We start from the raw sequence: 27,860 nt of genomic DNA on the forward strand, positions 1-27,860 counted from the left end.
AATTTTGCAGGGCATGAATGTTTTAAACTGAGTGTCACACACTAATCATCTACTAAACTCAAATCACCTGCACAGGCTTCCCCAGGTGTCATTAAATTGCTTCAGTTTGGTTCAATTGTCTCAGTTGGGTTCAATATGGGGAAGACTGCAGACATGACAACTGGCCAGAAGACCATCATTGATACCCTCCATAGGATGGGTAAGCCACAAAAGTTCAGAGCTAAGGAGGCTGGTTGTTCAGAGTGCTGTGTCCAAGCATATCAATGGAAAGTCTAGAGAAGGGCAAAATGTGGCAGGAGAAGATGCACCAGCAAAAGAGATGACCGTGGGCTTCAGCGGATTATCAAACAGGGAAGATTCAGAATCTGGCAGAGATCCAGAAAGAGTGGAATGAGGCGGGAGTCACAGCTTCAAAAAACACCACATTCAGACGTATCCGGGAGATGGGCTACAACTGTCGGGTTCCTCGGGTCAAGCCACTTCTGAACCTGAGCCAACGTAGGAAGCGTCTCCACTGGGCCAAGGAGAAGAAGGACTGGACTGTTGGCCAGTGGTCCAAGGTCCTCTTTTCCGATGAAAGTAAAGTGTGCCTTTCATTTGGGAATCAAGGTTCAAGGGTTTGGAGGAAGACGGGTGAGGAACAGAACCCAAGCTGCCTGAGGTCCAGTGTGAAATATCCACAGTCCGTCATGATTTGGGGTGCAATGTCCGGTGCAGGTGTTGGTAAACTCTGCTTTCTTAAATCCAAAGTCACCGCAACGGTCTACCAGAATGTTTTAGAGGACTTCATGATTCCTTCTGCTGAGGATCTGTATGGAGATGCAGATTTCATCTTCCAGCAGGACCTGGCCCCTGCCCATACCGCCAGAAGCACCAAAACCTGGTTTGATGCCCATGCCATCACAGTGCTTGACTGGCCAGCCAACTCACCGGACCTAAACCCCATTGAGAATCTATGGGGTATTCTCAAGAGGAAAATGAGGGGCACCAGACCCAACAATAAAGAAGAGCTGACAGCAAGCATCAAGGAAATCTGGGCTTCCATAACTCCCAGGCAATGCCACAGGCTGATTGCTTCAAGGCCACGTGGCATCGAGGCAGTGATTAAGGCAAAGGGATTCCCAACCAAGTTTTGAAGATTAACATCGTTTTGAAAGTACCATATTTTGATTGATTTGATGTGATCCTAATTTCTTTCTTTTTTTTCCTGCAAAAACTGAGAATTAAATGGTGATTTCTTCAAAGTATTCTAATTTTTTTAAATTCCTGTTTTCGTGGGTTTTATGAGCTGGAAGCCCAAATTACGTAAAAATAAACACTTGAAATCGTTTAAATTGTGGGCCCTGAATCTATAATCTATGAAAGTTTTACTTTTTGAATGGAATTATGGAAATTAAACAACTTTTCCATGACATTCAAATTTTTTGGAAAGGGTCTGTACATGGCCTGCATCAGCACATTATGGAGGTATCAGTAACGTTACATTTGCCATCTCAAGTACAGTAATAAAAAAGGAGGGAATTTAAAAAAAAACAAGGAACTCTCCCAAACGCCAAAATATCATGCCTTATTTTTGCGTTTTATTATGAACACAAAGGTGAAGAATATCAAATTAAGTGGCTGCCCCATCCTTTCATTTTTATATATGCAGCCCTTGATGCAACAAGTTTGGACACCCTGATGCAAACAAAAGGACATACTTTTCCCTAACCTAACGCTGACCCTGTGATTGGCTGGTGATTGGTCCTGGTCAGTGGACACCACTCTCCCAAAGTCAGCTGGGATCGGCTCCAGCACATCTGTGACGCTGCTTGGACAAGCAGACATATTTCAGACATATTTGAAACAATGTTTCAAAACACCTGAAGTGCATTTTCACATATGACATACTGTAAATGACAAGGTGGACCATGGCAAGCAAGACTACTTAAAACCGGTGGAAACGGCATACAAACAAGCTTACAACATATTACATAAAACAAAAACCTATCATCGCTGTAATATTCTGAAAAAAACATTTAATAAGCTTGGAAAATATGCAGGCCCTGGGATTGGCTGCCAACTAGTGATGGGTCCAGCGACACAGATGCGCAGATGCGTTCGCCAAGCTCCCAGGGCAAACGTCGTGTCGGTGCGCGAACCGCTTTAAGATAGTCACGTGACCACTACCCGAACTGTGTCGCAACCGCAGTCGTACATTTTCTGGTGTTTAAGGTATTTATATCGATCTCCTCATTTTACCCACTTCTTGTCATATTTTCCAAATATTCTGTTCTAGTTAGTTCTGTTCATATTATTTTTTTGCAGGTAAAATGCCGCATTTGTGCGGCAGTTTCTATGCACACCAGCATCTTCTGCAAGCCCGTAACCAGGGGGGGTTCGAACGAACCCCCCCGCGGGCGACCAAAGGTCCGCTTGGTTTAAAAAAAAAAAGCTGCTATCAAGGTGTGCAATTGTAACCGAGTGTATGTGCTGTGATAAATGATGGCAGACGTGTTGCAACAGCGCCTGTTGCTGGTGAATAGTGGCATTGTATGTGTAGTACTTTATTAATCCCACAGCAGGGAAATTTACTTGTTACAGAAGCAAGCAAGATACGCATGTAAAGAATACATAGTGACACATGGTTCAGGTGGTGCAGGTGTTGTAGAGCCTGACAGCGGTCGATATGAAGGACCTGCGGAACCTCTCCTTCTTACACCGTGGGTGTAACAGTCTGCTGCTGAAGGAGCTGCTAAGGGAACCCACAGTGTCATGTAGGGGGTGAGAGGTGTTGTCCATGATGGATGTCAGCTTAGCCAACATCCATGCATGCATCCAGCATGTGCAAATTGCTGCAGGAAGTTGTTAACTGTTAGGAATGAGCACTGGGAATGAGACACGTTTTTGCACTGTAGGGGATATTTGGTGATGTAATGTTTACTGTGTGTTTATATTTTGTCATATACAATGTAATGTGCATTTGATAGTGTTCACTAATTGGAAAGAGCCAGTCTGCACTTTGAGTTAAGTTTTATAGACTTTAGTGCAGTTTCTTTGTTGAACTAACTTGGAATCATTTATGTGCAATGTAGATTATCATCTGTCATTCCTCTGTAAAACTGTTGTTACAGCTAATTTTCTATGTCATTGTGACGATGTTGTTCTCAATATGCTGTTTCTACTTGTTGCTACTTTGCTAATGCTAATTGCTGGGCCTCATTTAGTATTGCACGCTGTGCAGCAGCAGCTATGTTGGCCATGTGAGATGTGTTCAGGGACATCATGCAAAAGAAGTTTGAATGTGTTAACTTGTCCTCCATCCATCCATCTTCTAACTCTTATCCGAGATCGGGTCGCGAGGGCAACAGCCTAAGCAGGGAGGCCCAGATTTTCCTCTCCCCGGCCACTTCGTCCAGCTTCTCCCGGCGGATCCCGAGGCGTTCCCAGGCCAGTTGGGAAACATAGTCTCTCCAACATGTCCTGGGTCTTCCCCGAGGCCTTCTACCGGTCGGACTTGCCCTGAACACCTCCCCAGGGAGGCGTCCGGGAGGCATCCTGACCAGATGCCCAAGCCACCTCATCTGGCTCCTCTCAATGCGGAGGAGCAGCGGTTCTACTCCGAGTCTCTCCTGGATGACAGTGCTTCTCACCCTAACTCTAAGGGAGAGCCCAGCCACCCTACGGGGAAAACTAATTTCGGCCGCTTGTACCCACGATCTTGTCCTTTCGGTCATTACCCAAAGCTCATGACCATAGGTGAGGGTAGGAACGTAGATAGACCAGTAAATTGAGAGCTTTGCCTTTTGGCTTACCTCTCTCTTCACCACAACAGACCGATGTAGAGTCTGTATCACTGCAGAAGCCGCACCAATTCGCTTATCGATCTCGCGTTCCATCCTTCCCTCACTCGTGAATAAGACCCCAAGATACCTAAACTCCTTCACTTGGGGCAGGATCTCATCCCCGACCTGGAGATGGCATTCACCCTTTTCCGGGCGAGAAGCATGGATTCGGATTTGGAGGTGCTGATAATCATCCCGGCCGCTTCGCACTCGGCTGCGAACCGATCCAGTGAAAGTTGAAGTTCACGGCTTGATGAAGCCAACAGGACCACATCATCTGCAAAAAGCAGAGACTCAATCCTGCAGCCACCAAACCGGAACCCCTCAACGCCCTGGCTGCGCCCAGAAATTCTGTTCATAAAAATAATGAACAGAATTGGTGACAAAGGACAGCCCTGGCGGAGTCCAACCCTCACTGGAAACGGGTCCGACTTACTGCCGGCAATGCGAACCAAACTCTGACACCGGTCATACAGGGAACGAACAGCTTGAATTAGCTGGTCCGATACCCCATACTCCCGGAGTACTCCCCACAAAATTCCTCAAGGAACACGGTCGAATGCCTTCTCCAAGTCCACAAAACACATGTAGACTGGTTGGGCAAACTCCCATGCACCCTCAAGGACCCTGCTGAGTGTGTAGAGCTGGTCCACAGTTCCACGACCAGGACGAAAATCACACTGCTCCTCCTGAATCTGAGATTCAACTATCCGGCGGATTCTCCTCTGCAGAACCCCTGAATAGACCTTACCAGGGAGGCTGAGGAGTGTGATTCCACGATAGTTGGAACACACCCTCCGGTCCCCCTTCTTAAAAAGGGGAACCACCACCCCGGTCTGCCAATCCAGAGGCACCGCCCCCGATGTCCACGCGATGCTGCAAAGTCGTGTCAACCAAGACATGCCTACAGCATCCATGGCCTTAAGGAACTCTGGGCGGATCTCATCCACCCCTGGGGCCCTGCCACCGAGGAGCTTTTTGACAACCTCAGCAACCTCAGCCCCAGAGAGAGGAAAGCCCACCGTGGAGTCCCCAGGCTCTGCTTCCTCATATGAAGACGTGTCGGTGGGATTGAGGAGGTCTTCGAAGTATTCTTTCCACCGATCCACAACATCCCGAGTCGAGGTCAGCAGCACACCATCCCCACCATACACGGTGTTGACTGTGCACTGCTTCCCCCTCCTGAGACGCCGAATGGTGGTCCAGAATCTCTTCGAAGCCGTCCGGAAGTCGTTCTCCATGGCTTCTCCAAATTCCTCCCATGTCCGAGTTTTTGCCTCAGCGACTGCCAGAGCCGCAGACCGCTTGGCCTGCTGATACCTGTCAGCTGCTTCCGGAGTCCCATGAGCCAAAAAGGCCCGATAGGACTCCTTCATCTTGGCGGCATCCCTCACCACTGGTGTCCACCAACGGGTTCTGGGATTACCGCCACGACAGGCACCAACAACCTTACGGCCACAGCTCCAATCAGCTGCCTCGACAATAGAGGCACGGAACATGGCCCATTCAGACTCAATGTCCGCCACCTCCATCGGAACTGCCAGTCGTTCCCAGCAGACCCTCACAATACGTTTGGGCCTGCCAGGTCTGACCGGCATCCTCCCCCACCATCGGAGCCAACTTGTGATCAGTTGACAGCTCCGCCCCTCTCTTCACCCGAGTGTCCAAAACATATGGCCGCAAGTCCGATGATACAACCACAAAGTCAATCATGGAAGTGCGGCCTAGGGTGTCCTGGTGCCAAGTGCACATGTGGACACCCTTATGCTTGAACATTGTGTTTGTTATCGACAATCTGTGACGAGCACAGAAGTCCAATAACAAAGCACTGCTCGGGGTCAGATCAGGGGGGGGCCGTTCCTCCCAATCACGCCTCTCCAGGTCTCACTGTCGCTGCCAACGTGAGCATTGAAGTCCCCCAGCAGAACAAGGGAATCGCCTGAGGGAGCACTCTCCAGTACTTCCTCTAGAAACTCCAAAAAAGCTAGGTATTCTGAACTGTATGTATGTATGTACTTTATTTATCCCACAGCGAGGAAATTTACTAATTTGCTGTTTGGCGCATAAGCACAAACAACAGTCAGGACCCGTCCCCCCACTCGAAGGCGGAGGGAAACTACCCTCTTGTTCACCGGGTTAAACTCCAACATGCCGGCCACAACCTGGGGTGCAACAAGAATTTCCACCCCTGCCAGAGTGGAACAAGGTCCAACCCCTCTCAAGAGGACTGGTTCCAGAGCCCTTGCTGTGCGTTGAGGTGAGTCCGACTATATCTAGCCGGAACTTCTCAACCTCATGCACCAGCTCAGGCTCTTTCCCTACCAGAGAGGTGACATTCCATGTCCCTAGAGCTAGTTTCTGTAGCTGAGGATTGGACCGCCAAGGTCCCCGCCTTCGGCTGTCACCCAGCTCACTTTGCACCCGACCCCTTTGGCCCCTCCCATGAGTGGTGAGGTCATTGGAGGGGGGACCCATGTCACCTCTTCGGGCTGTGCCCGGCTGGGCCCTATGGCCGTAGGCCCGGCCACCAGACGCTCGCCATCGTGCCCCTCCTCCAGGCCTGGCTCCAGAGGGGGGCCCCGGCAACCCGCGTCCGGGCAAGGGAAAACGTGGTCCAATGTTTTTTGTCATCATAGAGGTCTATTGAGCTACTTTGTCTGGTCCCTCACCTAGGACCTGTTTGTCGTGGGTGACCCTACCAGGGGCAGAGAAACCCCTGACAACTTAGCTCCTAGGATCATCGGGACACGCAAACTCCCCCACCACGATAAGGTGGTAGCTCAGGGAGGAGGTTAACTTGTCCTGTATTGTAAATTGGAAATTGGATTACAAAATATTTCATAGTATTAATATCAGCGCACCTGTGAGACAAATGATAAAATGTGAAGACAATTTTAAGGGGAATTAGAAAGGGTTAGCCAACCAATGTACTATACCATCACAATCAATTGGAACACTTTTTGTTTTGTAAAATGGAATCCAAATTGCTGTAGAAAGTGCTGAGAACTACATTTCTCATCACTAAAATCTGACCAGAACTGGGCTCACGGGACGAAGTTCAAGTAAGTCACTGTTGGACTACACTGCTGATGGGGATGTCATACAACTTCATGTCAAAAAATCCAAACTACCCCTTTAATGTGGATTAATCTGATAAAAAAAAAATTGAACACAATTAACTCATATGCAATATGCCTGAAAAGTCTTTGGCAGTGCATTTCGGACACTGTGTGCAAGTAGTGCTACTGTTGCACTACCACAAATGGGCAGTTGCTGTGGTAGTGACAGCCTGCAGAACCAAACAACTGCAGAACCATGTTGGCCTTCTTGATGGGAGTACCAAAAACCATGGCGGAGCAGTTGACTGACATTAAGTATTATGCACATTCTGCAGGAAGGCGTTTTCTTCTCACCAAGCACTTCCACCTTAAAATACCACATTAACGCCAAGCGTACACTAGTTGGGGATTCTGCTAGCACTTTTGGCTCACGGGTTGCCCAGCCTGCTGCAGCAAAACCCCCACAGAACTTCCAGTTGTGTTTTACCGCTTTTAAGTAAGCGAGCATTTTACAATGCCCACTGATGTCGTGCAAGGTCTTGAGTGAAAAAAGACAAGAGCACGTTTATTCTTGCACCCAGGTCGTCTTAATAGTAAATGTTTTCAACACACACGATACACCTCCGACCTTCAAAATAACTGTTTGCCACATCTTGTCTAATTGTGTAAAGAAAATAATGGTGTAATCAAAAACATCCTATACTAATAACGCAACTGGAATTGCATGATTGACTACATCTTCCTTAAAGACAAGCACAGGCATTAGTTTGTTGAGGATTTTGTGGCAGAATATGTAAAACAACAAAAAAAATGTTATCTAACAAGGAAATCATATTAGGAAAAATACCGTCATTTTAGTAGCAGAGGCAGATATCCCATACATCCATTTCTCTATTATCACAAAAAATTGGCCAATTATGTATTGCATCAATAAATGTAAAGATTTTTGCATTTAGTTAACATTTTATTCAGTAACCCCAAAAGCACACACTCTGTGCTTGTAAAAAGGCAAAAAGACAAACTCAAAACAGAAAAAACTGAATTTGGAAAAAAACCCAACAGAATTTGTCAAAAAATAAAACAGATTTTATAAGGCTCAGTGTAAAGGTGACTGTAAGGTGTGTTATTTCATGTCTAGAGGGCTCCTATAAAGTGAGAAGGTCGTAAATAGTTTTCTGTGCTCCAACTAGGAAAATATTCCATTTTAAAATGAGGAATCCTACTTCACGGAACCAATTAACAGCCTGAACGAGGGATTACTACAGTATATATCTTGTGTATGTTTTGTTAGATTTGAGTTTCAGATTTCAAATTGCTTTAATACCTACAGTTGTATATAGTTTCCCTGCCACAATAAACTGCATAGTTACTGAATGTGCGCTGTACATGTTTTTCTCTATTTTATGTGGTAATCTAAAAGACAAAAAAAAAAAACCCTGAGCACTGAATTGTTGCCGTCTCGAGTAAAATAATTTTTACATATACAGTATGAGACACGTTAAAGTTTTCTAGCAAAACCTATTCTCTCTCACACACACACACACACACACACACACACACACATTGAAACCAGCGTTAACATTACATTAACATTACATTAGAGATTAGACAGTTCTTATATTTCCTTTCAAATGTGATCATATATGTAACTGCTTCATTTGCCGGCTGACTCTTTAAAGCAGGGGTGTCCAAACGTTTTCCAGTGAGAGACACATCCTAAGAAGTTATATATATTTCAAGAAAAAACAAGTTTCTCAGCTTTGTTGTATAGGTAAAAAAGCCTATCAACTGCACTCTTTGCTTCCCTCACTTTTTTCCCCATCCTAATTTTCCAAAAATGACTATTTTGTTTTTTCCTCACATTATGACTTTTTATAATTTTTTTTCTTTATTATTTCAACTCTATGCTACTAAAATGACATTTCCTCCCCTAAAATTCAGAGTTCATGTTCATAAAACGGTGACTACTTCTTTTGGAATAAAACTTTTTTCTCTTAATATGTGACGTTATTCTCACAAAATACAGCTTTCTATTTCTATTTTTTTATTTTTCCAACTATTTCAACTTCTTTTAAATTTTCTTCCCGTAATTATGACTTTATTCCCAGATTTTTTACTTTACTCTCATAGTATTATCACACTTAAAAAAATAATGTTTTTAATATTTCAACTTTATGCTACAAAAATGACATTTTTCCTAATATTATAAAACTTTTTTTGTACGTATTCTGACTTTATTCTTATAAATGTACTTCTGATTTTTCAATTTTTGCAGCTGTTTTCTTGTTAACTTTTAGAATGTGCTGCGGGCCAATAAAAAAAAAAAAAGCCGCAGGCTGCAAATGGCCCCCTCGAAAACACTTTGGGCACCCCTGCTTTAAAGGTTCCTGCACTGCTGAAAGCTGGTGGGTTTATAGTGTGTAAGTCTGTATTGTAAATGAATTTGTCGATGATCTTATGACACGTCCACAGGGCATCATTTTACCACACCGCTCACAAGTATCAAACAGCGACTATTGTGTTCATCATCTGTGAAGATTAATCAGTGAACTAAGTTCATATTTATGTCATTTGGCAACCCTAGTTTTCAAACAATCATCAGGTTTCATAAACTGCACATTATTACTTCTGTTGTACTTCCAACAGTCTGTTTTTTAAACTTTGATATAGCTTTTGTAAATTAAAATAGCCTCAGTTTTCTAGGCCTAATTTTTGTACCAAACTGCTTCTGTGTCGCTTTCCCAGGAAAAGACAACGTACACAATCAAGCGATAACTGCATCTTTGTTGTCCTGCTAGAATACTTTTAGGTCTTTGCAGAGCATGATGTGTAAAGGTTTGGCTCAGCGGATCAGAAGACAAATAATGTCTTCCAGGAAGAACAATGTGACAATAATGATGGCATGATGGAGGCACTTTGGGTACTCCAGGCTAAACCTGGCTGAAAACAGGAGGAGGATGCTGATCAGCTCTAACTCATCAGGAAGCTGAAAAAGAGGCAGAGGAAATTTTAGCATATGCTACAAAAAGGACAATGTTAATGACTTCAGGTGCAAATGTTGCCTACCTATACGGGTATCCCTGATACTTTGCTCTGAAAATGGACAACAGCCAGCTGAAGAATAGCATCACCAGAACAATCCCTGCGACACACATAACTGACACACACATACAAATCCATAAATCATGGTGTTGGATTATCAGATAATACAGTGAAACCTTGGTTAGTGGCATTAATCCCTTTCAGAAAGTCCAACTCCAACCCAATCCATTTGTCCCATAAATATTATTTGTCAATCAAATTAATCCCTTTAAGAAAGTCAAAAAACACAAAACACGTTTACAGTTTTACCATTCACAGTGTATTAACACAACAAGACGTGCGGCATATTGTACTATAACCGGGAAACGTACGCAAATCAAGGCAACATTTTGGTGTAAATTTTCGACATAAACTGCCAAATACGCAAAGCGGGGTGTACGCTACCCGCAGTTCCACTGTAATAGAAAAGACATTGAAATACAAAATAGAGCACACAGACAACTATTTCCCTTGTGTGGTTCCTTCATTAAAAAAAAAAAAAAAAAATAGGCTCACGTACAAGTAAAAACAAACAAAAAATCCTTTTCTAAAAAGGTGTTTTTGCGACTGCATTAAAAACATTCTACGGGTCTCAACAAGTCTCTGCAGGGATCAACAAGTCCAATTTAAGATTTTTTTAAGGACTTTTTTTTAAGACCATAATGAAATACAATTTAAGTCTCATATCACATACTGGCAAAAAAGTCCAAAAGCCATGAAGGAAAATGCGAGTGTGTACACAGAAGACAAGCTGGGTGTGCTGGATCAGTTGTGAGCGGGCTGCACAACTACCAGCCCTTTAGTTGTAACACCCCATTGTCAACTTTAGTTCTGTTTTGAGGTTATATTATGGCATCTGCAAAAATGGAAACACTGACAAGAAAGACTGAAGTTTATGCATTTAAAAAAAAATAAAAGCAACATTAATACATATTTAAGACCTTTCAAATTCATATGTAAGACATTTTATGACCTTTTAAGAGAATTTACAACATTTTAAACCCTTAAATTCAAATTATTGGATTTGAGACTTTTTAAGACCCAGAGGATACACTGTTGTCAGCCAAAATATTGCATTTATTTTCCTAATGTACTTTTTTGTAACATTTACAATCAGCCCTCCTTTTGGACTAGGAGCACATAGATGTGCAACAAATATGTAAGATAAAAAAACAACAGTACCCTGGCCATGAATCAGTAGAAACCAGTAGTAATCACTGCACCATTGTGCTTATCAAGCTGTTCAAGCAGTTTGGAGCCATGCCGTGTTTTGTGTTAAATTGACAGGGGAATTTAAGGAAAACAAAACATTTTAGACGAGGCTACTGTGTTTATGTGAGACAGAAAATGTAATGTCCCACCACTTCACTAAAATCTTTCCTTTTTGCACAAATTTTACTTATTTATATTACACAATAACCAAGTAGTGTCTTTGTGCAAGAACAGTTGAAAAACTGAAAGAATTTACATTCACATTTCAGATCTTGGCAGAGCTTAAAAATGAAAAAAGAAGAAATAGTGAAATTTGAATTAGAATTTTTTTGAGTAGGGAATTTATTGCAAACAAGCGTTAAAGTGAAACTGGCTGTTCATTAGCTGAACAAAAGTTTAAGACCACAGCCTTTAAAATAAAATCTATATAAAAATCAATGCCACTTTCTGTCATGTATTCACACTGTCATGATCTCTTGATTGAAAGTTAAAAACGTTCTCTCTTTGAACATGGTTGCATTGTTGAGCTGCACATAGTTGCTTGCGCTCTGCTACTCCCTCCCTCTCTCGCTCAACCTTTTTGCTAGCACCCGGGGCGGGGTTCGGTGTACGAGATGAGCCGGCGTACTAGTGTACCTGCCGAGTTTTGGGAACTGGGCTCCTTGCTGGAGCTTGTGGGTTACTCTCTGGATGGTGGTGAAGCGTAAGGCGTGTTCAGTGGACAAAATGCGCGCTTGTCGGGCGCTCTGCAGGAGGTGAGGGCACTGAAGTCATAATATTAATCATTATATTATATTATCATATCATTATATTAATAATTTTTTTCAAATGTTCTCGCCATCGACCGGCAAACTCCCAAAGATCGACTAGTAGCTCACCACCAAGGGGTTGGCGACTCCTGATCCAAATGAACATTTGGGAGGTCAGAAGCTGCTGATCTTGGACCTGAGAGAGTCCCTGCTATCTCTCCATCTCTGTTCTACTGTAGGTCATCTCTAAAGTGTTTAATGGGCCTGAGGTCAAGGTTCTGTCCAAGTTCTTCCTCACCAAATTCATCCAAGGATGCCTTTATGGAACTTGCTTTGTGTGTTTGGTGAAAACCTGCTGCAAAGCCTTCCCTAACAGACCATTCCAGGTCAAATACTGCTGCCGAAGGTGGAATAGTGCCAGCGTGGCGCACTACCACTATGTTAGTGATATTGTACTGAATAGACAAAATCTGAGGCTTATAGACAAGCATGTGTACGTACGCTTTCTTTTTCCAATGTCCATGTCAGAGTGAGCAGCTTCACACAGCAGCACTATTCCCATGGTCACAGCAGCATCTTATCAGGTGGTCAAGGTTTCATCCGTAATCTCCATTGTCTGTCATCTTTTCACAAGATGATTGTATCAAACAGCAAATATCCCAAGAGAGTATGCGCAAAGGATACTGAAAAGTAAGATGATATGAGTCTCAGCCACAAACTGGGCCTGACTGCTGCCGTGGATGTAACTCTGAAAAAAACAAAATCCAATTATTTGATGCACAATTGATTATTTTAAATGACAGTCATTTGTCTTACAATTTGGCCAGTGTTAGGGTTCTTGTGTGCATATGGTGGTCCTCTGATGTGGTTCCACATCTGGCCAGAGGTCATAAACAGGACAAAGCACTGAAATAAAGTGGAGAAAAAACAGCTGAAGCACATTGATGCATTGTGGGGAGGGAGAATTGTGTGTGTAGTCCAACAAATCTGACATGATCTGGTAATTATTTCTTATACTTGCAGTTTCACTAGCTTTGCCATTCATTTATTCTTTCTTTTCTCTTCGCACTCAGATGACACTTTAGATGTGTTTATGTGCAAAGACGGCAATCATTTTAATATTTCATTTGAAGACTTTGATTTTGGGGCCACACGATGGCCGAGTGGTTAGCATTTTGGCCACACAGTCAGGAGATCGGGATCTGGGTTCGAATCTCTGTGTGGAGTTTGCACGTTCTTCCCATGCGTGCGTGCGTGGGTTTTCTCCAGGTACTGCGGTTTCCTCCCACATTCCAAAAACATGCATGTCAGGTTAACTGGCAACTCTAAATTGTCCATAGGTATGAATGTGAGTGTCAATGTTTGTCTATATGTGCCCTATGATTGACTGGCGACCAGTCCAGGGTGTACCCCACCTCTCGCCCGAAGTCAGCTGGCATAGGCTCCAGCATACCCACAACCCTAGTTAGGATAAGCAACATAGGAAATGGATGGACTTTGATTTTGAGGTGCATCTATACAGACCCAGAAACATTGATTTTTTTTGTTTCATTTGAAATTACATGCCATACTTATAGATAACATAGATGCTAAATAAGGCATCAAATGGATTGTTTTCAAAGACAATGAACTGCAAGACATGTTTTCCATTGTAAGTGCAGCCTAGGTGCATACACCACTTTGTATTGGTGCCACTATTATCCTGGTAGAGGTACGGTTGTTGGAATGACTGATTTCATTTGTGTTCTCTTTTACATTGTTGTGAAGGCAAAATAATAATGTTGTGTTTATTCCACAATAATAACCTAGTCTTAATTGTAGTTGCAGCTGAATTATCAAAAAAATATTTTAGCACTGTACTACAGACTAAAGAAATATGTGTTCAAATTTAATACAGAGTATGTATATGACAGAGCTTGCAAGTGTAGAACTATATATTTTATGTTTCTCTACTTATTGAGAAGCGCGTGTGTTAATAGAATTTTGCAAACTACCAGTTCCCTAAAAGGTCTTATTTTATGAGTTGTTTTGTAGCTACCAATGCAGAGAAGGCCCAGACATTGCTGTTAAAGAGAAACTCCAAATTGTTCCTCCGTAGATATGCCAGTCCTCCAATAACAGCCAGAAGGAAGCCAAGGAGGAGCGGCCCAGCATAGTTCGGAGGACGAATGACTCGTATCTAAAAACACAATAGTCAACATTGAAATAAAAACACAAATAAAATAAGCAAGACCAATGTGGCAACAGCTTTTAAGATTAATACCAGAAATCACAATTTGGTTTGTATCACAGTTTTGAAGTAGGGAATTTATCTACATTTCCTGCCTGCAAGCCAGTGGACGCAATCAACTACACTTAAGCAGCTATTTTGAGCTGGTTGGAGTCCACTGCAGACAAAAATACATTGCAACCATTTGTTGAAAACATGTAGTCTGTCCAGGTGCACTTGAGCAAGGCACCCCTCTGTGAGAAATCACCTCTTTTATATAGTTCAATTGTATTTATATGGGAATGTCAAGTTCATCAATTTACTTGGGTTTTTCAGCATCCAAACACAAGCTTTGAGGATCATTTCAGGTTCAACGGCTACCTGCACACCAGTCCTGTCTGCTACCCATCTTGCCAGCTGCTCAGCTGCAAACCCTTTGACCTGGAGCTCATGGGTATCAGACTTGCGGGGTTTTCCTTTGGCAGGGAAGTGGAGGAATGTCGGAGCAGAGTTCATATTGAGCTGCAACAAAAAACAAAAATACATTTTCACACCTATTGGACAGGAATGCTGCCATTCAAACTCATCGTATGTGTGAAGCAAATCAAAAACCTTTGCAAACCTTGAAGTTAAATGGGAAACTCACTAAATCCACCCAACGTATCTTTCCATTGTCATTTCATTCAACAATTCATACACGATGGGTAAATGTGGTTGGGATCCATAAACCAAAGTGTTTCTATGCATAAAATCTGAAGGACTTCCTGCTTGCAGTCTTCCTTATATGCATCACACTCCACCTGGAGATGTGCACTCTCACTCTTTGGAACTGCAGCTTTTTGTGTAAAACAGGAACTTTCACTGAGCAGGTATATACAGTACTGTACTTTGCTAGGCTTGGGTTACATATTACTGTATACCTGTGCCAAAAAAGTGCCTTTTATTTTTACTGAATTTTGGGACATGAAAGTTAAACAGAATGGTAATTTAAGCACTTGAATCATTTCATAGAATAAAATAATCAAATATTATATTCACAAATATGTAATGACAACCACCACAAATTTTCATAATTATCACAGTAAAACCAAAAACAATACACAACACAGGAAATGTGCAAGATTTGATGTACATGTGGTACTGGCATGCATTTATTTTGATGGCTGGATGTAACGGATACAAGAAGTGTTATGCCGAGTTTACCCGAATGATGCCAACTGGAAGGTGGTTGTTTTTTGGGTTGACATTTTTTTTAATAATGATGCTTGATGAGGTTTATACATTTGCTGATTGTTCATAAAGTATGTTATATTGTTATTTCTATTTCATATGTATATTTGATACATTTTCTCTTTTTAGAAATGTTGTTTCAGTGCTGGTTGTAAACTGAATTGTTGTTTTGCAATAAATATCAGTTTGTAAAAATTAGTTTCTTTTATTGAAAAAATAGGTTCTGAGGTAGGCTATGTAACATTGAAATAACGTAGAAATATATGCATTTTACTTTATAGTAGGAAATATTTATTATGAACAATTTAATTATCTCATCTGCCTATGTCACAACCTGTGACAGGTGATGATGTAATAAGAAACAAGTGATGTTCCATTTCTTAGTGGTTTCTTCTTGACCCTTGGTTTTAAGGGTAGGGGAAAGGGTATGACAAGGTTTAAGATAAAGGGGGAGGGCTAAGGGGCAGAATTGAGATTAATTACCTTAATCCGACATGCAAGAGTCATGTATTCATTGAGAAAAATAAAATTCCTATCACTATGAAACACAATTCACCAAGCATTGGACTGTTAACCCACTACTACGAAACATGGGATTAGACCATTAGCTTTACCCTACTATGATGCGTTGTTGCAATAGTAATTCTGCTCTGGATGGCAATAAAGTTGATAGAGAGTCAGCCTCTGTGTTGCTTTGTGTTCTTGAAAGGCGCTTACAAATAATTATCATTATTATATAAGCCACACCCAACTATAAGAAATGCATGTCCATGTCATAAAATGGCATATTGTGGCACACACAAGCCCATTCTTTATTTGACAGGAGCCAATCATGAGCTTTGAGAAAACTCATGAGTCAACCCATTGGAAATCACAGGAGGTCATTACTCAGTCTGACTCACGGTGTCATCTTCGATAGACTCACGGTGTTATCTTTGACAAAAGGCTAAAATCATCATATAGCAATTTAACACTCAAAAACAAACCCCAGAAATATACAAGACAAGTACCAATACAAGGGCCGTACGGTGGTCTAGTGGTTAGCATGTTGGCCAACACAGGAACAGCCTGGAGATCAATTCTCCCTTGGGCATTTCTGTGTGGAGTTTGCATGTTCTCCCCGTGTGAGCGTGGGTTCTCCGGGTACTCCGGCTTCCTCCCACATTCCCAAAAACATACAGGACTCTAAATTGTCTAAATTGTCCATAGGTATGAATGTGAGTGTGAATGGTTGTTTGTCTATATGTGCCCTGTGATTGGCTGGCGACCAGTCCAGGGTGTACCCCGCCTGTTGCCCGAAGTCAGCTGGGATAGGCTCCAGCTAGGCTCCAGCCAGACCCTAATGAGGATTAAGCGGTATAGAAAATGGATGGAAGTACCAATACGAGTTCCGCCATCTCCTGGTGTAAAATGGTAACTACATGAGGCATCATATTTGTTTCAATGGCTTGTTAAATTCAGCAACTTTGATTGTCGCAATTTTGTGACTTCGTATCTTAATGCAGTGGTCCACAACCTTTTTGGGCCCACAGCCCGGCTCGTGTTCCCACAAATCTGCGTGGACCAGGGTTGTGGTGGTAGTAGTGGTGGTGGTGGGGGTCGTATAGCGATGTAATTTATCTCATTTAGTATGTATTGTGTAAAACTATGAAAGGAACAACATCAAATTAAAAGCACAAAGTGAATACAGACCCACCATCCACCGCTATAAGCTGAGTTTGTTTTTCAGAGAGAGGATTATAGTGCCGCTGCTTGACGTGCATGCTAACAGGCAGTGTGCTAGCATGAATTAACTTGAAGCTGTGCACACAAATATACACATTAGCGCTCAATAACGTTATCAAACTTTACCTTTATGCATTCCCAGTATCAGCATTTGGGAGCAAAACCCAAATAAAAATACAGTAGTTGACAGTCTGTGCAGCGTGGGAGAAGGCTAGCGCACGTACAATGATGCATTCAAGGACTGTCAAACAAAGTGGAACACTCGCAACAAACAACATAAACATGCAAAAACTTCAAACTATATTATTTTTTGAATAAAATAATGGCCCATATTTCCAAAATTGATATGCATTTACTTAAAATTGTATTTAGTTATTTACAAAAGGTTTTTTTGTGTGTGTGTGTATTTTTTTTATCATTGCGCCTGAAAGGTTTCCTCAGCCCAGTTCGGCCCTGCCCATGGACTGGTACTGGGCCCTGGCCCGGTGGTTGGGGAGCCCTGGCTTAAAGGGTTAAAATTATTTTGTGTGTTTGTGTGAAACATGCTGCTCCCTTCAACCTCTATTCCTCATCGTAGTCTTCCTTAAACTAACTTATAAACAATTAAGTTAAGTTACAAATTAAAATTTTGCACACAGCATTATCGTGTAGTGCGTGTGTGAGACCAGCTGACTCTTAGACTCTGAGTCGCGTTTCGACTCAGGCTAGTACTCCTCCTCCTCCCCCCTCACTCTCCACTTGCGTGCTCCTGATCAAGGCATCTCGTGAACGGTAAGATTGTTTTTGTTTTTCTGTTTTATTCATTTACAGTAATCTTATTTATTACCTTATTTATATTGAAATGTTATTGTATTATGTTTATGCTAACGTTTTATTACGTATATTTTCCCACCATATTTGGTGGGCCAAAGGGGTGAGTCTGGGACGATCTTGGAACGGATTAGGCTATTTACATGTATTTTACGCTTCGTATAACATAAAAACCCTGTAACATAAAGGTTCTCGGAACGGATTATTTACTTTGTAGGGGCGTCTACTGTACAGTAATTAACATCCATCAGCATTGCCTTCTGAGAGAGGCAGTGTGTTGGTGGTGGAGGAGTGGCTCTCACTTTACTCGAAGAGGCTTTAGGTTCACTCGGACACTCCGGGCAATCACTCCTGGCAGCGCTAGTACTGGCTTGTGGTTCGTCAGGTTCGTCAGCACCTTCTTCAGCCTCTTCATTGTCGTTATCGGACAAGATTTGATCGTACATATAGATATCGTATTTGATCGTAGATCCTGATCATATTAGTGTCTAAACTCACTGTATTTTTCCTGCAATCAGCAATCCACAATGCCAATGCAGATTCCATTTTCACAATCCTCTTATTACGGGAAGTTACCACACGTTTCGCTTCCATATTGAAGGTTACTGAAGCGGCATTGTAAGGGCTTAACTAATCAAAACAAGTTATCGCGAACACAACACCAAGATACAGTATGCTAGCCAGTCAACAGCGTGGATGAGACTGGTGAGACACAACAACGGAAGATGCTAGGTGATGCTGCGATGACGCGCAACCAATCAGCTTACGGGATAAATCCACTCGTGCTTTCATTGGTGGATGTCACGCCGGAAACCAATCTCGCGCCTTGTCTGAGTGCCTGTGGCATGTACAGTACAGTACAGTACAGTACAGGCATGTACAAAGCCTCTGAGTCAACTCATCTCTGTTTGGCACGAAGGGAAACCTTTTCTCTTACGCAGCAACATGAAACAACGCCTTTTTCCGCAATATGGCTGCCGATATGGCTGTATTTTTTCCATTTTTATTTTTTGATGATTGTTTTTTTTTTGAATATTTTAGAAAAACCCGCGAAGCACTGAAGCCGCAAAATGTGAAGCGTGAAGTGGCGAGAGATTACTGTATATTACTTTTTCCGCAACCTAATTTCCCAAAAATTACAACTTGTTTTGTTTTTCATTTTCTGACTCTTAAAATGTTCTTTAATATTTCAGCTTTATGCTACTAAAATGACATTTTCCCTCATATGATTTTATTCTCATAAAATGACAACTTTTTCTTGTAAGATGGTAACGTTTGGTAATGTGGTAATGTTGTTTTTTTCTTAGTTTTCTTGTTAAATCATATTTTTAGAATGTGCCGCGGCAAAAAAAAAAAAAAAAAAAAAAAAAAAAAAAAAACAGTGGTGGGGTCAAAATGGCCCTTGGGCTGCACTTTGGTTGGACATCCCTGGTTTAAAGTGTCTTGGCTCACCATCTGAAAAACGTCCGATCCCTCATCGAAATCCACAGATGCAAAGAAGACCTTGTTTGTAAAAGCAGAGGAATAACGCCAGGAGTTAGCCAGCACCTGAAACTCTTCATCGGCTTGTCTGAAATGAAAACATGCATTTGAACACAAAGATAACACCCACTTTATTGTGTGATTTGCTATTCATAAGCTATGTTGCCTGTGATGGCTTTATGGGCTATGCTAACATCAAAATGAATTTACTTTGACCTCCTTTCACCTGAGTAATACACATGCTTGGCCAGCCGTGGAGCAAACCATTGTTTCATGTGACAAATGCAAAACTTTGAAACAAGTACAATGTATACACAAAGGGCACATCAAGTCGTCTGATTCTCACCTGCAGATCCCACACTGCCTCTGAGGTTGCAGTGCTGTAAACATGATGATCACTGAGTAATTTCTGGGGGGAGCCTTCACAAAGCGGCGGAATTTATCCCCATTCATTTTAATGACTGAACGCTTGGAGGTCCAATCCATCATCTGGGTTACCTTCTCTGAAAGGAGAGTCTACATGGGACAAAAACAGACAGGAGCAGACATTCAGCTCAGTGACTGTGAACCATCCCCTGGGGGGTAGTCAGAAAGCAGGTTAAGGGAAAACTCTTGAGTATGCAAACTCTGGATTTTCCATTTAAGACAGAGAGGTAATCAAACTACTGTGGAAGTTAGTTACCATGGTAACAGACTTGATTTTGAGTCTTGTTTTATAGTCATCCCTCGCTATATCGTGGTTCGAACATCATGCCCTCACACACACATATTTATACACTCCTGATCAAAATATTAAGACCAGTTGGAAAAATTGCTACAATTTGCATTTTGCACATTTGGATCTTAATGAGGTTTTAAGTAGAGCTACAATAAGAAAAAGCTAGAAGGGGGAGTGAGACAAAAACATTTGGAACTTGCAATTTAAACAAAACAACAAAAAAACTGAAATAGGTTGTTTTTAATCACCTGATCAAATGTTTAAGACCACAGGCTATAAAAGCCTAAAATCTACTCAAAATTTTCATTTTCTGTCAAGGCATTCACACTGTCATGCCCTCCAGATGGCTAAAGCTAAGAAGCTTTCTCTTTTTGAATGTGGTCGGATTGTCGAGCTGCATAAGCAAGGCCGCTCGCAGTGTGCCATTGCTGCTGAGGTTGGTTCATTTAATTATGCGTGCAGTCAACTATTCAAAACCTTTTTTGTCTTAATTTAGATTTTTATTGCATACAGCTCATGAAAACCCCCAAATCCATGTGTCATAATATTAGAATATTCTGCAAGTACTCAGTTACTCAGTCTCAAAGAACTCAGTTTGCTAATTGAAAAATCAGCTAATCAACTGAAAACACCCTGAGCCTATAAAAACTTGTCAGCCTGGTTCAGATCACAAAACCACAACCGTGGGGAAGGCTTCTGACTGGACTGATAAGCAGAAGACCGCTTTGACATCCTCCATCAGGAGGGCAAGTAACAAAAAGAAATTTCAGAAACAGGTGGCTGTTCACAAAGTGCTGTTTCAAAGCACATAAGAGGAAAACATGTTGGAAGATCTAAATGTGGTAGGAAACGCTGCACAAGCAGTAAAGATGTCCGAAAGCTTAAGAAAATTGTGAAGCAGAGCCGCTTCAAAAATTTGACTGAGCTCACAAAGAGGCTGGAGTGGGGACCTCTAGGAAAACAGTCCACAGACGTATACTACAAATGGGCTACAGAAGCCAGGTGCCCGGGGTCAAGCCACTCCTGACCCCAAAACAAAAAATGAAACGTCTCTCCTGGGCTTTGGATAAAAACGATTGGACTGTTGGCCAGTCGTCCAAGGTCCTGTTCCCTGACGAAAGCAAATGTTGTCACTCATTTGGAAATCAAGGTCCTAGGGTCTGGAGGAAGACTGGAGAGGCACAGGACAGAAGTTGCCTGAAGTCCAGTGTGAAGTTTCCTCAGTCTGTGATGATTTGGGGTGCCATGTCATCTGCTGGTGTTAATGCACTCCGTTTCATCAAGTGCAGAGTCAATGCAGCAGTCTACCAGGAGATCTTGCAGCACTTCATGCTTCCATCTGCTGAAAACCTTTTTGGAGATGCCGACTTCATATTCCAACATGACCTGGCACCTGCCCACAGTGCCAAAACCACTAGTCACTTGTTTACTGACAACGGTATTACTGTGCTGGACTGGCCTGCAAATTCACCTGACCTGAACCCCATAGAGAATCTGTGGGGTTCAACAGAGATGAGCTGAAGGCCGCTATTGAAGCATCTTGGGCCTCCGTAACACCTCAATAGTGCCACCGGCTGATTGCCTCCATGCCAGACCAAATTAAAGCAGTTATTTGAGCTAAAGGAGCCACAACAAAGTATTAAATACAGTAATTAAACATAATTTTCAGTGGATTGAAATTTCTGTATTATAAATCCCATTTTTTTTTATTTTTTTGATTAAATATTCACATTTTTTGACACATGGATTTTTGGTTTTCATGAGCTGAACGGTATAAACATCAGGATTTAACAAATAAAAGGCTTGAAACAATTCAGTTGATGTGTAATAAATCTAGGATACATGGAGGTTGTTTTTTTTTAATGACATTATGGAAGACAATTAACTTTTACACAATATTCAAATTTTTTGACATGGCTCCGTACACACACACATATATACAGTATACAGATATCACACATACACACACAAACATTTATTTGTGTAAAGCTGAAAGTATCTCCAATTTTACTGCATATTACTTACAATAAGCAAACTGGGGTAACAAAGAAGAACAAGAAATATCTTGCAAAAAAGAAAACTAAACAAAACTTTAGATCTTGCTTAGATTTAATTTTTGAAATACAGTGAAGCGTCAATTGGTGTACGCCCCCGTTAACGTGTTTTTCAGTTAAGGTAGAAAATGTATGCCCAAATTTAGTCTTGGTTGGCATACATTTTCCGGTTAGTGTGCGTCTTGTTGTGTTATGAATACACTGCGCGAGTGCAACTGTGTTCTTACTAAGGGTGTAACGATTCATCCACTACATCGATGCATTGATTTATATTCCTATGATCCAACTACATCAGGATTGCCATTTATCATTTATTCTTCAGTATGTCATAGGGGTGTAATGATCCGTTTCAGTAACGATTCAATTCGTATCACGATACGTGGATTCAATTCAAGAATAATATCGGTAAAAAATGAGTTAGCAATGCAATACAAAATCAGAATGAACAGAAGTTGGTATAACTTGCCACAATTAATTATTTACTTCAAATAGTGCAATCCAAACTTGCACTTTGCATTATACGGTGAGGGACACTATGCAAATACCTCAGCAAATGAATGTGGTATGGTATCCTCAATTAGGTGTTGGAACTTTCTCACCTGTGCGGCCGATGGAAGCAGGGACTTTTTTTGGCCTGATAATCCTCCTATCAGAGCAGCCATTTGAAAGAAGGATGCAGCAACTAGTACACAAATGACACACGTTTTGCAGCACACGTGTTTTGACCTGAACACGCCACGCTGGATGATGACATCACTAATCGTCACTGCTACTGGACCGTAAACTACTGTCTAGAGGCGCAAAACATCCTTACTTTGCATATTGTCCCATAAATATCACTTAAAAGGAGTTCAAACACTTAAAAGGAGTTTCAAAGTAAGTATACACTAAGAATATGCTGCCAACGCACATGTATGTTAGGAATGTTCCACAATATTGAACTATGTCAAATCAAGTCTGTGATTAATTCTGTCTGATAAAACATGACGAACTTTAATTTGATACCTCATTCCCTTATTTAACCTAAGTATTAAAGACGTTAAAGCAAATTTCATTCCGGAAAATACTGCTTTGGTTCCCATTGCTTTAACATTGAGTCAAGGCAAAAGCTGTGATCGACCCACGGACCTTGGCAAGTACAACCGTACTACAAAATATATCATAACTTAGGCTGTGACATTTGTTTTAAAAGTCAGCAGAGTAGCCATTTACAAGTGCAGGAAAGAAAATCAAGTGTAATAATGCAGAAGCAGCATGCTGTATTCGTTTCCACGCCACACTACTAACTGCAAGTACACAGTAGTTCCAGGGCAAAATTAACATATTACGCACGATCAGATTTTAATGACATTTAATCTGCAGATAAATATTAAAGTGAATTTATATCCTACATACCTTTTATCTTGTCCCCACAAACTCTCTTTATCAAGCGCGCACACAGTGCTAGATTTTTGCATCGCTAAAATACGGGGACTGTATTTGTAACATGAACCCTTGAGAACCTAGATTGATGTAGTTGAACCGTAGGAATATAATATGCATCGATATAGTGAATGAATTGTTACACCACTAGTACGTCAGCTTTATTAATAATTTATAACTGATTCCCTTACAAAAATGAACGGAATATAAGAAACTTCACCTGCACTGTCCAGTATCCAGGTATTTATTTCACAGTCACACTGGTTCAACTTTTGGCTAAAAACTTACTGAATCCTTTCGGATCGTATCATTCTAAATTAACCAACATCGTCCTTGATTCATATCGGCAACCATGAATCGTGTTACGAATCGACTTGTAATAAAAACAAATCATTACACCCCTAGTTCTTAATGTATTTTATCACAAATGTTAGAATCTGTTGCTTGTTAACAAAATGGAAACCAGAAGTGAAATTCAGCTACGTTGCCCGTCTATGATGTCATCAGAGGTGGATTCTCCAAAATGTTCACAGAAAAACACGTTTTCATGAATTTACAAATATAGTTTTACATGCATAAAACAATTGTAAATGCATATAAATGATGAATGACCTTCATGGACGACTATTGTTCCCAAAGACACGATGTGGCAGCGAGACACCGGATGGAGACAATCTTCCTGTTTTGCTAAGAGTTATTTCTTGAATTCAATATTCTCACCTTTATCAAAATGCTGCCACTTGCAACATTCTTTGGCTCTATTTTGGATTATTGTGGTGAGAAACACCACTGAATTGAAATAACTCATAGCAAAACACAAAGGTGGTGATGGAAGAGGTGTTGTCTTACTGCCATGTCACGTCACAGTCACGTCAATAAACACGTCTTCAATGAAGGTAAAAGTTAACTTAAATGTCTTATTTACCCCTTTCATTCATCATTTTTATGTATTATGCATTTAAAATTGTTTTCTGCATGTCAAACTATAATTGTAAAAATATAAAAGCCTGTTTTGTGTAAACATTAACGTATTACTTGGATTGACATTATTTGTTGTGGAAAAAATGTAGTGAATAGCGCCTGTTTCCGGTTACAGTTGAACGCATTCATGATGCTAACAAAGGTTCCAGTCTACTTAGAACATGCCAATTATTTTCTTTTTCTCATTATTGTAAATATAACCAAAATATGAGCTACATTACATAGCTTTGACATCAAAGTCAAACTTGGTAAAAAAGTTCGTTTGTACTTACGAATCTTGGCGCCGTTTAGGCAGTTGGAAAAATAAAGCATAAAAGACATTCTGGAACGTTCAGCACCACTTGTTATTTTGATCTTATAACTCGCACACTGTGTAAATGAGAGAAAAATAAACGAAAATTTGAAATCTTGTTTTTAAAAAGACCTGACGATGTGAACGCTGTATTATCGTTTTATTCCGACAAAAACAAAGGTTCTAATACAACAACTGAATATGACTTTCAAGTGCATGAAAATATCTGACCGGAAGTGTGTTTCAACCTGCAGTGTTTGCTGTCAAGGGACGGTAAATGAAGCATGATTGAAAACTGACCACACAACACAAGTTGGGTTCTGTCAGCATAACAAAAATATTTTGTGCGAAAGAATCATCGCCTTTCATAAATAATCTAAAAATCAGCTCTGCTCTAGTTAGCTTAGCTGCTGAATACAGGAAGCCCGTCAGAAAAGTTTATAAGGCCAATAAATTGCCAAACATATTATAACATAACAACCCCTGTCTGGTATCAATAAAGATAAAATACCTCCTTTTTCTTCTGTGCGTCAACATGGTCCTGGTGAAATATAAAAAGGATAAAGCACGATAACAAAAGTTTTCCAAACATTCTGCAACACTTCGTTCGGCAGACTCTTGTCAATTTCCTATTGGTGAAATCTCTCGCTCGACTAGTCATCAACCCAAACTTCATGTTTGCTTATTGGACGCATTACCGCCACCTTTTGGGTGGAGATCGAATGACATTCATTTTGATTTTATTGCGAAGGGAAACATGTTACCTTACTGTGCATATAACAATAAACCCTCTTGAGATACACAGCTAAAAAAAATTAAGGGAACTTTAAAATAACACACCTAGATCTGAACGAATGACATATTCTTATTAAATACTTGGTTTTTTACATAGTTGAATGTGCTGACAACAAAATCACACAAAAAATATCAATGGAAATCAAATCTATTATCATTATTATTTTTTTTTATTATTGGGGGTGCCTTGCTGTCCACGTGTTGTCTCTTCCGTTTGCACAACAGCATGTGAAATTGATTGTCAATCTATGTTTGATTTCACAGAAGTGCAATTGAAATTGTGATTAAGTGTCCCCTTTATTTTTTGAGCAGTTTATAGTATAGTATAGAATGTATAGTATTAATATTATATAATACTATACATTCTATATATACACTCCTGATCCAAATCTTAAGACGGGTTGAAAGATTGCTCGAATTTGCATTTTGCACATTTGGATCTTAATTAGATACACTCCTGATCAAGATCTTAAGACCAGTGGAAAAATTGCTAGAATTTGCACATTTGGATCTTAATGAGGTTTTAAGTAGAGCTACAATATGCAAAAGCAAGAAGGGGGAGTGAGACAAAAAGCATTTTGAAAAAGTAATTTATTGAAAACAATTAAACTGAAATAGGCTGTTTATCAGCTGATCAAAAGTTTAAGACCACAGGCTATAAAAGCCTAAATCTGCTAAAAATTGTCATTTTCTGTCAGGCATTCACACTGTCATGACCTCCTGATGGCTAAAGCTAAGAAGCTTTCTCTTTTTGAACATGGTCGGATTGTCGAGCTGCATAAGCAAGGCCTCTTGCTGCGTGCCATTGCTGCTGAGGTTGGGTGCAGTAAATCAGTCATTCTAATTTTTTTTGACAGATCCTGAGCATTATGGAACAAAAAAGTCAAGTGGTAGACCCAAAAAAATCACACCTGCGCTGAGCCGGAGGATCCAATTGGCTGTCCATCAAGACACAGGGCGGTCTTCGACCCACATTAAGGCCCTTACTTGTGCCGACTACAGCGCAATAACCATCAGACGGCATTTTGGGATGGATGGCAAGAGAAGTTTATAAAAACGGCCATCAGTTTCAGACAGTTGATGCCCTTTGTGAAGCCATCTTCACTACTTGGAGCAATGTTCCCACTAGCCTCCTGGAAACACTTGGATCAAGCATGCCCAAACCAATTTTTGAATTGAACAAGAACGGTGGAGCTACTCATTACTGAGCCCTACTGAGAACATTTTTTGTTCTGGTTTGGAGAGTTCTTCATTCTTTTTTGAGCGATGGTCTTAAACTTTTGATCAGCTGATAAACAGCCTATTTCAGTGTAATTGTTGTTTTCAGTAAATTACTTTTTCAAAATGCTTTTTGTCTCACTCACCCTTCTTGATTTGCATATTGTAGCTCTACTTAAAACCTCATTAAGATCCAAATGTGCAAAATGCAAATTCTAGCAATTTTTCACCTGGTCTTAAGATTTTGATCAGGACTGTATAATATGTATATACAGTGGGTTGAAAAAGTATTCATACCTATGAGCAACACTCAATTTCTCAGCACAGAACAAAGGAAAAGTGTGTTTCTCCCGTTTGCATGAAAGGAAATAGCATAAACATGACAATGTGTCTGTCACGAGTGGGAGTAGCCACCAGTAAAGGGGTGGATCCCAACGCAGAGAAGAAGTCCAAAAATAGATACAAAAGATATTTAATACCAAAAGGTGACCCGAAGATAGGAGTACAACACAATGCAAAAAGTACTAAACCAAAAGCATAAACAGAAAACGCTGTCAGCAGAAAGCTGACAGGGAAATTAACTATAATACAACTAAGAATACTACAGCCAAATCTGAGCAGGAAACAACGGTAAGTTTAGCAGGCAATAGCACTGGAGCGGGTAGTAGCAGAGGTGAGCCAGAAAGCAGGGCAAAGGGTAAGAAGCCGGATGAAATGGTGCAGGTAGCAGGGGTTGGCAAGGAGTACAATCTGGCACAGGTGTCTGCTGCTGCTGAGTATAAAGAAGGGGCCAGAGGTAATAGTCTGCAGGTGTGCGCTGGGGACTCCACCCACACGGGCTGAGGTTGCACTGCAAGCATAAACACAGCAGGCAGCAGCAGAGCAACAAACACCATCGTAACAGTATCACCGTTTTTGTTCATAAGCACTCTTTACTATAGATAGATTGCATAAGTCTGTATTTCATTGTTGCAAAAGTATTCATACCATTGCACCGAA

General features: G+C 41.1%; 1 protein-coding gene across 1 annotated transcript; it reads right to left on the reverse strand.

Moving 5' to 3' along the window:
- Positions 1 to 8,181: 8,181 nt before the first annotated feature.
- On the reverse strand, positions 8,182 to 25,488 carry LOC129190282 (magnesium transporter protein 1-like). Its single transcript, XM_054792851.1, has 10 exons — positions 25,360 to 25,488; positions 19,728 to 19,897; positions 19,352 to 19,469; positions 14,516 to 14,656; positions 13,964 to 14,104; positions 12,742 to 12,831; positions 12,610 to 12,673; positions 12,427 to 12,501; positions 9,950 to 10,040; positions 8,182 to 9,869 (listed from the first exon to the last, which is right to left on the reverse strand). The coding sequence occupies exons 1-10, from the start codon at positions 25,438 to 25,440 to the stop codon at positions 9,854 to 9,856; spliced, it is 987 nt and encodes a 328-aa protein (XP_054648826.1). The 5' UTR covers positions 25,441 to 25,488; the 3' UTR covers positions 8,182 to 9,853.
- Positions 25,489 to 27,860: the final 2,372 nt, after the last annotated feature.

The sequence above is a fragment of the Dunckerocampus dactyliophorus genome, chromosome 11 (genome assembly GCF_027744805.1).
Source record: "Dunckerocampus dactyliophorus isolate RoL2022-P2 chromosome 11, RoL_Ddac_1.1, whole genome shotgun sequence".
In the NCBI taxonomy this organism is placed as follows: Eukaryota; Metazoa; Chordata; class Actinopteri; order Syngnathiformes; family Syngnathidae; genus Dunckerocampus; species Dunckerocampus dactyliophorus.